The sequence below is a fragment of the Uloborus diversus genome, chromosome 6 (assembly GCF_026930045.1).
Source record: "Uloborus diversus isolate 005 chromosome 6, Udiv.v.3.1, whole genome shotgun sequence".
Lineage (NCBI taxonomy): Eukaryota > Metazoa > Arthropoda > Arachnida > Araneae > Uloboridae > Uloborus > Uloborus diversus.
In genome coordinates, this window is record NC_072736.1 from 82,018,695 (window position 1) to 82,030,702 (window position 12,008).

At 31.8% G+C, this 12,008-nt stretch overlaps 1 protein-coding gene across 1 annotated transcript in view; it reads left to right on the forward strand.

The window, feature by feature from the left end:
* LOC129224837 (A disintegrin and metalloproteinase with thrombospondin motifs adt-1-like) overlaps positions 1-12,008 on the forward strand; it is a 77,172-nt gene that overhangs the window by 37,284 nt on the left and 27,880 nt on the right. The window contains exon 11 of the mRNA XM_054859384.1: positions 1,848-2,007. Coding sequence (XP_054715359.1) covers positions 1,848-2,007 — 160 coding nt within the window. The remainder of the gene's footprint in view (positions 1-1,847; positions 2,008-12,008) is intronic.

The window sequence follows — 12,008 nt, forward strand, 5'->3', positions numbered from 1 at the left end:
ACATGAGTACATACGTGCATATATACGTGTACAGTAGACGTATACACGCATATATAAGTGTACATACACACATATACGGGTATACACGAGTTAATTCGTGGATACATCCAGTGTGTGTTTGTACGTGTCTACTCACATTGAGTATACGTATGTATACGTGCAAACACGATCATATACCTGTATAGACGTATATACGTACATTTACGTGTATACACCAGTACATGTATGCATACACGAGTATATAAGCTTATATACATGTGTGCCTACAGAGTGAATCCAAGCTCTTGGGAAAAAATCTAAAGGGTGTGAGAAGGGAGGATAAGAAGCAAAGAATTATAAGGAACTTACGTTCGCTGACGCACTACATGCACACAAAACAAGAAACTGATGGATGCTAAACAAATCACAAATTTGTTACACAAAGATGATTTTACCCAAGATTTTAGTTTTTAAGAAATATTTAGAGCAGTTGTTAAAAGTTACGGCCTGTAGTAGCTCTAATACACAGATTGCAACAAAGGCGCATCGGCTGATGAAAGTTTTTCCAAAGTCTCGTTATTGTAACAGAGCGTGCTTTGTGATTGCGACGCACATGTATCACAGCTGCAGGCCGCAAATTTCATCAATCGCTTTAAAATTTTCTTGAGACCTAAAATGTTGTGTAAAATTGTCTTTGTATAATAAATTTGTGACCTGTTTTGCATCCATCAGTTTCTGGCTTTGCGTGCATGTAGCGCGTCAGTATTGTGTTTGTGACCATATGTTCCTTATGATTCTTACTTCTTATCCTCCCCTCTAACACCTTTTAACAATTTCCCAAAAGTTTAAACTCACCCTGTATACTTGTATATCATATGCTCGAATGTGTCTACTCGAGTACGTATGCGTATATACTTGTCTACCTGAGTATATAAGTGTTTATACATATATATATATATATATATATATATATATATATATATATATATATATATATATATATATATATATATATATATATATATATATATATATAAATATATATATATACGAGTATAAGCGAGTATATACGTGTATAGTCGAATGTATATCTGTATAGAGTATAAATACTTGCCGACATCCATATACGTATTTATTGGTGCATTTATGTGAATACGTCTATATACGTGCCTACACGAGTATATATGCGTATGTACACGCATATACTCGTATATTGAGCCCCATTTACTGTAAAAACAATACATATTAAGTGAAATTAATATTTAATTTATATCTGCCTTATACTTAATGATAAAGTGACATTAGAAGAGCAATACTTGTTAAGCCTAATATTATGACCACTTTACCCCATCTTACTTAAATTGTTCTAAAAAATTATCTAAAATATATTCAGCTAACTGCTAATGGGTAAGAGTTTTTGAGACATGTAGGAAGCTTCCTATGCAGTCAATCTGTTCATAATTCTTACAAATAAAATTTTCCAAGGAAGTTAAAAGAGGTATTTAGATTTGAAAACTTTTCATATTCACACAAAATATTTTTTTTTTTTACCAAATAAAATTTTGCCAGTTGTAAAATTTTGTACTCAAAATGTAGTTTCTCACTGCCCTACTCTATGATAAAATTTTCTCATTCATTCGAACATTTATTTCCAATCTATAGTCATTTTTTTGACGAATGACCACTTTACCCCATTGACCACTTTCCCCCACCAGCAGACCCTATTACAAACAACCTCAAAAAGGCCAGCTTCAATGTTTTTTTTTTTTTTTTTTTTTCACAATGGCTTGAACAGCTGGAATGTACCCGAGAAATATCTCTGATGCATTTAAATACTTTCTAGTTATAAGTAATATTTTTAATTACAGTAAGAAATGCCTGTACGACGTTCCTCAAGGTTCAGCTGGCAAAGGTCGCGATCCCACCAAGTACGAAGGCAAACCGGGGCAAGAATGGGATGCGCACGACCAGTGCAAAGTGTTCCTCAGAGACGAAGATGCCACTTTGCTGAACGACACAGTCCTCGCGGTGAGTCCGAACAAAAAAAAAAATTACCCAACTTGAATTGCTTAATAAGAGTGATATGACGTTCATTGTGTGTGGGCATCAGAACTCACGGCCATCTTAGTGAGGTGTTAATTGAATGGACTTGAGGCTATTTACGTACGAGAATATATAAAATCTGAATTTAACTGGGCTTTTCCACCTATTGTGTCGTAAATTAAGTCGTGTATGACAAAAAGATAAAAGTGAAAGAAATGTGATAAATGCAACTCAAATGAACCCAGTTAATGAATAAAATCAACAACCATTAAATAAAACCAAAACTATAAACGGTACATTATAAAAAAAAAAAAAAAAAAAAAAAAAAAAAACCTGCCCGTTTATTAAAAAATTTCTTGGAAACCGAGCTTCCATGAAGGTTTCAAGAAACGACGCAGCGTCTTCTTAGGTTTCTTTGTAACGATACAGCTTCTTAAGTAACGCTAATTAAGAAGGAGCTGTATCGTTACTAGAAACCTTCATGGAAGCCCAGATTTCTAGAGATTTTCTAGTAAACGGGCAGGATTTTTTTTACTGTGTAGATTGAACTAAATTTAAACCACATAAACCAATTTAATAAATGTTCTGCATTAAGCTCCAGAGAGCTAACACATGCTAAAAAAATGGAGTAAGTTCAAATTAAAAAGAACTATTGAAGTACAGGACAAAAAATAACGATACAACTCTATATTCTGAAACACGGTAAAAAAAATTAAAAAAAAAATTTTAAAGTTTAAAAAAAAAGAAAGAAGAGAAAAAGAAAAAGCTCTTGCCCCTGAAACATCAGAGTTTGAAGAATTGCAGAATAGTTTCTTGTACATTTGTTTGTTTTTTTATTTTTTCTAACTGCCTAGTATCTGATGAGTTGGAATATGGTCTCTTGTCATTCCATTACATTTTAATCTTCTTGAAATATATATTTTTTAGATTTTAAAGGTGCACTTTTTCGTATTACCAGTTTTTACACGGTGCAGTGTTAACACGGATTGTGCTTTTCATGTTCAACGTGAATAGATTAAGACATCCAAATTGAATGGGAATGAAGAAACTTTCGTGAAATGCGGCTGTTTTGATTAGAGTTAAGATTGTTTGGTACATGAATAGTTTTGTGATGATTAAAACATTAAGAGGAAGAACAAAGAGAAAGAATTCGCAACTCCAATAAACTATAGGGGCGCTGCAGCCATTGTCTAATGGCGGATGAAAAAGGAAAAACAAACAAATGCCGTAATTTATAACTTACTTTGAAGCTTAGTTAACGACAGTAATCTTTCATCGAGTTTGTGGGAATCTTTCTTTTCAATTCTTCTGAAATTACATTACACCATAAACTGTCTAAAGCCTGTAATTTACCCCAAAGAAAACACGTGGAACGGAATGTTTTACCTTTTTCTGTAGTGTTTTTATTCGCCGCAAGGTAGCGTATTCGAACTCTGGAGTTGCGAATTAATGGTGCTAGAGAAGCGTCAGATGATATGTTTTGTACTTGTAAAAATATTGGCACATTGGAGCGTGGAGGCGTGTGAATGTTAAAATCAATAATAACATATCTATAAAAAATTTTTAGAAGAAAAACAGGAAAAAAGGTTATTTATAATGTTATATGTATTTGAATGTAAATTAATTAAAATTAGTATGACTTAAAAACCTTAATTTTCTTCGATGCTGCATTTTTTTTAATGTGCCAATTCGCTCCGTTTTAAAAATCATATTTCAAAAATTTTACATCTTTCTTCTTTCTTTCTTTTTCTTTGGTAACTAAAGTGTTTTTTTTTTCTTTTTTAAATCCAAGTGGCGCAGAGAAGTTAAACAACCCAGGAATCGACCAAAATAGCTTTGGCAATGTCAAAAAACTTTCGTGAATAGAGCATTTGGGTTTTTAAGGTCTACGTTGCAGAGCTTAGCCAATACAGGAAGACAATGAAAAACATGATTTGGAAAAAATTTAATATCAGGACTATGAGAACAAGTATTGTAACTTCTCAGGCCATCAGGGTCTTGCATTCCTTTAAAGTGTCTAGTGAAATAAGTCTTCTAAATGATTAATCAATTTGTACTACTCTACATTTATTTATAAAGAAAAGTGGAGGGGGAATCATTGATTTTGTGTGATATTTATTCATTTGCTTAAAACGTTCGAGAAAATTAACCTGGATTGGCTGGCTTTACAGGCTTAAAATCTAGCACTGCGTTTTCAGTCAGCCACCCTATTAAATGGGTCCCAGTCCCATTGTAATAAGTCTGTTACTTTCTCCATGTAAAAGTGCTAGCTGTACGTGTGCGTGATTATGTGTTTAGATAAATTTATTCAACAACTAGCGCAAAATCCTCAATAATTTTTGACTTTGATTAGGGCTTAATTTTTTGTTGGGACTCAATATAACTCTGATCTTATACTTTTTCTTCTTTTTTTTTTCAATATTATGTCAATTTTCATTTTAGATGGAATTTAGTTTCTTTATTATACTTGGCAGCGTCGTGAGGCTGCAATTAGGATCAGCGTAGCCTGCACAATGCTGCCAGGTTAGGTTTGCTCTAACTACAGTTCATATCAATTCTAAAGGCTATTGTGTTCCCTTACTTTTTTTTTTGTTTAGAGATTTAGCTCTGACTCATTTTTTCGATGCTAAATTAGAGCTAACCTTGTGATGGTGAACACCCTAAATATTTTTTTCTTCACTATTCATTGCATTTTTCTAAAACTTTATACGATTATTAAATATGACATAAATAACACATTTTGACTACTTATTCGTTTAAAAAAATCCATATGTTTTTAAGTCATATTTTTAGCAAAAAACTACCATTCCCTTAACACTTTCAATGCCTTCATTTTTTCGTAATTTTTGAAAGTTTTTATGTCTACATCTTTGTTAGATACCAGAGTGATATGACCCTCCGATTTGGATATAAGTAACTAAAAAAAGGTTTTATGGGTAAATGTTTGAAAAAATCCTCCGAAAAACATGCTTTTTGCCCCTTAAGTTTAATTGATCATTATTTCAAAACCCCACATTGTATGCACATTATTTTTTTCGAAGTTTATATCACAGTAATGTGTTCAATTACCATTTTAGTAAAGTTTCATATCTTAAGACAGAATACTTTTTTCGCTAGAGCTGTTGGAGTAAATAAAAACTTCGAAAACGTGGTTGTGAGAAAATCAAGAAAGAAAAAGTAAATTTAAGTTATAAGCAGTGCATTTGAGTTTAGTAAATGTCATGTAGTTTACTCAATAATTCTTTGATTCAAAAAAAATGCAGATTTAGAAATAAGAACACTGAAAGGCTCTCTAAATTTCTCAAAGTCTTAAAATCGAGTTTTTTCCATAATTAGATTGTTCGTCTACCTTAAAACTGTTATGAAATATAATATTTAGTTCCCATTTTAGGGGTAAACATATGTTTGATTATTCTACAAGTTGCTTTACTATCGACGCTTGCGGACTAAAGAATCTCATAACGGGTTTTTTTTTTTTTTTTTTAAATATATTTAATTTGCTTTCGCGTTTCAAAGTCGTAGCACAAAGACACCTATGGCAATCTAAAACGTTGAAGATGAGACATTGCATCTGACAAAGATCTACTAGGTAAGTTCTGTCTCTCATTAGTTTACCATATATCTATTTCGGAATGAAAATATTATGCAATATAATGAAAAGGAATTATATTGATTCCCGATACTTAATACATGACGTTTGATACTTTTGTGTTAGCGTGGCTTAATTAAGATTGACTGCAAAAGAGCCAATAATTGCTGCCTTGCATTGACAAATCAAAATTAACTCTGGACACAAACGGTATTATTTGTCTTACGGCGACAAATAGTGGTTTGAATTTGCAGAGGGAAACAATTGACTATTCATGGCGATGGATAGGGTCACGCTAACTGGAAAAGTGTCATATGTCTATGTATTAGAGTTCTTCTCTTTATAAGACAGAAAGTTTTATTAAATTTTTCGTTCAAAATTAATTTTTCTGTTGATGTACTTAATAGTATTTATATGTCTTTAAACACATGTGTTATATTGTGTTTTTCTCTTATAGAAATGTTTAGAAAATGAATTTTGGAAAAGATTCCTAAGATTCTTCGGTCGGTAATTGTATGCCACTATTGTTGCAGTTTGTGCACGCTCTATTATTGAAATAAAGCTCTAAAAATGTGTTTTATACCACAGTATAAATACAATTTATTTTTGTATTTGAATACTCTGAATGAATAAAAGAAATTATCATACATTGCGTTCTGACTAATTTAATAAAGGCTTTTTCGCTTATTTTTGACATTGTTAGTCGTGTCTAGAAATTAAAATTTACAAAGTGCCTTGCTTTTCGAAATAAATAGTTCCGAATTAATATTTGCAACTTGTTATGCATTTTTGAGTGTTTTTGCTTAATTTACCATGATACAAAATACTGATTTGCAAAATTTTATTTCGTATCAAGGTCTCTATGGCAGCGTTTCGTAAATTGTGTTCCGCAAAACCCCAGGGCTCCATGATCACACAAGGGCCCCACGAAACTTTCTTTCAATTCAGTTTAATCACTATAAGATTGATAAGAAAAATTAAAAATAAAAAAATTATTACGGTTTAAAACTATGGTTTAAATCAGTATTTTCCGAATAGTATAGAATATAGTAACAACTAATTTCAAAATTAGTTGTGGATTAAAAATCCATTTGCTATCTATGTAAGATCTTTGACGGTATCAGTACATCAAAACGAAAATTTTACTGAAACATTTGATTCATCCTTTCAACATAGGTTTCAAATAATACGTTACTCCAATTCTGGTGCGGTTTAAAACATAACTATACTTTAACTGTACGAATTGCAGTGTTGGATCATTTACCATTTCCAACAAATGTGTGAAATGGTGTCTTTAAATTAAGTGCCAACAAAACTAAATACCGCAACAGACGTCATAAAAATAACACGAAAATTCCCTTTCTATCCATAAAATTTAAAATAACATTTTTCTGTTGAAATAAAATCAGTACAATTTGTGTCAAAAAAATTAAACCAGGAAATTTTGATTCAAACGAATTGTTTTAAAGATATTTTAAGAAATTTTGTGTTATCTTTTTCAGTAACTTTTTGAAGAAAATAAATCCAATATTAAACAATTTTCATTTTTCTTACAGTATAGAATCCCAAATCTAGAACGCTCGGAACCACGACCTTTCCGGATTTTGGATTCTGATTCAAAAAATAGTGAAACTCTTCAGGGCCGTGTTCAAGGGGAGGGTTTTAGAGGTTAAACCCCTCCCATTGGGGCTAAAATAATAAACCAAATGAAGAAAATGTATATTTGACTTTAATTAATTTCAATTTAAAATTTTAGTGTTCTTAAAAAACTGAAAAAAAAAATGAAGAAAAAAAAACCTTTTCTCTGAAGTTTTTCTTCAATTTACGACTTTTAGAGCTTTACCAACTGGAATAATATTGTTGAAGAATATTTCAACAATATTATTCCAGTTGGAATTCTGGAAAAACTATTGTTGAAGAATATTTCAGTGTAATTTGCGTCTGCAATAAGCTCTTTATTGCTTCGTTTATAAAGCATTATTTTAGAACATAAAACCTGATATACATGCTGCACTATGAAATAATCTGTGTATAGTTTTTCACACAAATCGCAATAGGCCGCATAGTAAACAAAATTAATTTAAAAAAACATAGTTTTTTTTTTTTTTTTTTGAAGAAACGAACAAGGCATTTTAAGTAAAAAACCTGAAGCCTGTGAGGGATTGAAATCCCCCCCCCCCTCACTTTGCTCTAGTAAAGATTTAGAAGCTTTAAAACCTCTCCCTTTTTGAAAATCTGGACACGGGCATGAAACTCTTTGTCACGTTTTTCCTGGTTCCGCTAGTGTTTACACTAAACTTCTTTTGTTTTTTGATCAATCTAAAGGAAAATACACTTCATTACGCTAAAATAAAAGGTAATTTGCAGTTGCGTCCGTTATAGTCCGTAAATGTTGCTTTTTATTATTATGCAATGTGCCGATCGATACAATAAATAAGTCATACTTTTACTAAAAATAATTTTGTACTTTTGTTCAGTAAACTTTGTATCGCATGCTTATGAAAAGGAAAAAAATCAACACTTACGGAAAGTGAATGTTAAAAGATAGCTTCACAATTACCGCAAAAGAGGTATATTTACGCGTAACACGTGGCATCGAAAAAACGGTAAAAACAAAAAAAGACTGAATTGCTGTGTTTTGAACCAGTAATTTTCGATCGTTAACAATTTTAAACTTTTAAATCTGGAAAAAAAAGTTAAAAATTTTGTTTTTTGGTTTTAAGGAAAAAAAATTGATTTTTTTTTCTTTATCGAAGCAAAGAAATTCCGGCCTTCGGGTTTCCCGGATTTTGGGATTCCAAAATTGAGGTCTCATACTGTACAAATAAACCACTGTCAGAGTGTTTAATTTAAGCTATACTACTGAAGGAGAACCAGGTGTTCCATGAAAAAACGTGAACATCAAAAGGGAAGATTCTATTATTTATCAATGAAATCAAGAAACGCTGCTCTATCATAACACATTGGACTCAAGAACTGGAAGCTCTGTATCCTTAGTTCAGTGCTTCAGACAATTCTTTAAAACATCTGGAGATGGAATGGCTATTAAACATGAAGTTTTGGGTTCAATTTAAGATAATTTTATTTTATTTAATGCTGGTTTAAGCGCTAATATCATTACACACAAAAAGAAAAAGAAAGAAAGAAAGATAGAGAAAAAAAGAAAAAAAAAAGGAAATTCCGAAGAACAGCCATAACTTCTTCAGTATAGAATATAGTACATATTTAGTATAGATCAACCCATGCTTCTCAGAGTTGCTTTTTCCGCTTTTTGATGAATTACCTGTAATAAAGATTTCTTTTTCAAGTGTAAATGTTGCGATGAAAAAAAGGAAAAATGTAGGCAAATACGTACACATAACAGCATTACAAAGAAACACGATGTTAAAAAACATTATTACTAAATTCGAACTATTCTTTGTAAATAGTAAATCTGTTAAAATGTTTGGTGGTATATGCTTTTGCTCAGTCTCTAAGTTAAAACTTTCTTGTCATTTTGCATGAAATGTTCTAATTCATTCTATCATTTAAATAAGCCCACAAAAATATCGCAAAATTTTACCCGTCATGGATTCTGCACTAAATAAGCTTAAAACGTCGTCAAATTTAAAAATAAGAATGCACTATATGATGGTCTAAGAACCTCTGTATCGCTACAATGTCAACTCAAAAAAAGTAGTGAAAAATAAATGACTATTTATGGAAAATGTTTTTAAGAAATCAAAATTGTCTAGCTAAATTAAAATTGAGCTGAAAGAGATTACTGTAGTTAAGCTGTAACTTCGCAAATAATGAGTTATAAACGGAAAACACGTTCTCAAATTAATCAAAATTTCATGTGGTTTCAATGGAAAATGACATTGTCATCAATGACTCAATTAAAAGTTAAAAACAGGCTTATGTGTGCGTCATATAACTTCCTTTTACTCCAATTTAAACTTCATTTTCCCATTATTGGTAATTTTAATGTGATTCAATAGTTTACTTTCTAAATATCACCAACAGTAGCCAAATTAAAACCAGATTTACAAAAAAAAAAAAAAAAATCACCGAATTTGTCGCCAAGTTGGCGACAAAACCGCGGTCAAAATACTGGCGATATATCGCCAAGTGTCCGCCAAATTGTAACACCACTTGAGTTTACATCGAAATTAATAAGGATTTCCCCCCAAAAGGGGGCAAAAGATCTCCTTAGAAGCATCCGAATGCAACCAAAAGCAGAGGTGCACAACTAGAACCCACGAGAAGTCTACGTACCAAATTTCAACTTTCTAGGACATATCCTTCTTGAGTTATGCGACATACACACGCACATACATACATACGTACATACAGACTTCACGAGAAAACTCGTTGTAACTAACTCGGGAATCGTCAAAATGGATATTTCGCATGTCTATACGTTCTTAGACACTTATCCACGTGTGGTCGAGCCGAAAAAAAAACCTCAATATTCATTCGGGGGTGAGCAAAGGTCGATTTTTGAGTGAAAATTTTTTCGCGAATACAATACTTCCTTTTTTGTAAAAGGAAGTAAAAAATAATTGAAGAAGGAAAATGTCATTAATAAATATTCAATTCTTCAAAAAAAAATTTGATGAAATTTTTTTTCTAATAATAGTGAAACATATGCTACTTTTAGCACCATAAATTATTATTGCATATAAATCCATATTATAAGAGTCATTTTGTTAAAAAAAAAAGGAGCGTAAGTATTTTGAAGCTCAGTTGAAGTAAAGAAATATTAAACTTCAAACTGTGAAAATAGTGAAATTCGAGGCACGTCAATAATTAAAATTTCTGAATAAATTTTAAAAATGGTCTAATTCTCTTCAAGCAGTGAATATAAGTAGACAGACTAGAAAGTATACAAATAATAACCATTCTATTGGCACATCATACAAGCTAGCAATCAATCAAAATGATTTATGACTTTGCATAAATTAATCTTCAATTATTCTTCAATTTCTTATTAATCGTTTTAATCTTAATCTTCAATTTCATATTGAATAACTTTTGCCTTTTTGTTTATTTAAATTACGCTTGTTTAAACAAGTTATAAGTTCAAACCTTTTATCGTTTTCTGGGAACTTATATTTAAATATTTTCTTCCATTGTTTTCGGACTAAACATGGGAATTTTCTTCACAGTATGACGAAATATTTCCCATATATATTACAGAGTTACAACGAAGTATTTTGCCATATCCAGTTACAAGGTTAAATAAAATCGTAATAAATGGACCAAATCAACTTCAGCCTACGGTACGGAGATTTTAAGCGAGTAAAATGGAGAAAATCAAATGTAAATCTAAAGTTTCCACTAACTGATCGGTTCAATATCCGACATCTTCAAACGAAAACAAATTTTGATGCTTGTACAAAATTGCTAATAATTCAAAGATATGGTGTTTGCAAAACTTGAATTATTAACAATTTTGTATAAGCATCACATTTTTTGAAAAATCATGATTGCTTATTGTTCTCACTGACCGTCCTTGACGTTGTGGTTCCTTTTTCAGCTTGGACCAGGTTCCTCTGCAGCACCACCGCCCACCGGCCTCTGCAGGCGCGTCGGAATCCGCTTTTCCTGGTCGGAGACGTCCATGTCCTGTACACATACATGCTCACACACATACACACTCACATATACACACACGCCTACGTGCATAAACACAGGTCTAAGCACACACACTAACCTACACATGCATGCACGCCCGCCTACGCGCAAACACACACACACACACACACAACTATACACACGTAACCGCTTAGGAGGAGGCGCAAGCTTGGGGGGATAGGAGGCGTTTCTAGAAATAATAACTCCAATGAGTAGGGTCCTGTTGCAACTCGTGATTGCGAAATACATAATTTGAATTCAAAATATCAGAATTCAAATTAATTTAATTTGTTTTCAAACTTCCTTTTACAGAAAAGGAAGTATTGCATTCGCGAAAAAATTTTCATTCGAAAATCGACCTTAGTTTCCATTTTGCTCACCCCCGAATGAATGTTGAGTTTTTTTTTTTTTTTTTTGAAAGTGTAGACCTTTGAGATGAATAAACGTCGTACTGTACATTAACATCTAATTTGAAAAAATATACAAATTTTTTCAAAACGTCTTGAGATAAAGATATAGATATAATGTGTATGTATGTATATATATACATACTTGGCCATAATCAAAAAGTAAAAATCATGTGTTTGATTTGCAATGTAAGTTTAAACTATAGGAGACATAAAAATCCGTTGCCATACTTCAAAATATTTGCTTTAAGGATGTAACAGCTTACTGTGCAAACAAAAAGATAAGCTATAGTATGGATTCGACAACCAGATCCATCCGATATTTTCAAAAGACCAATAAGCATCACTGAACGTCATTTGGCAAAGAAGTC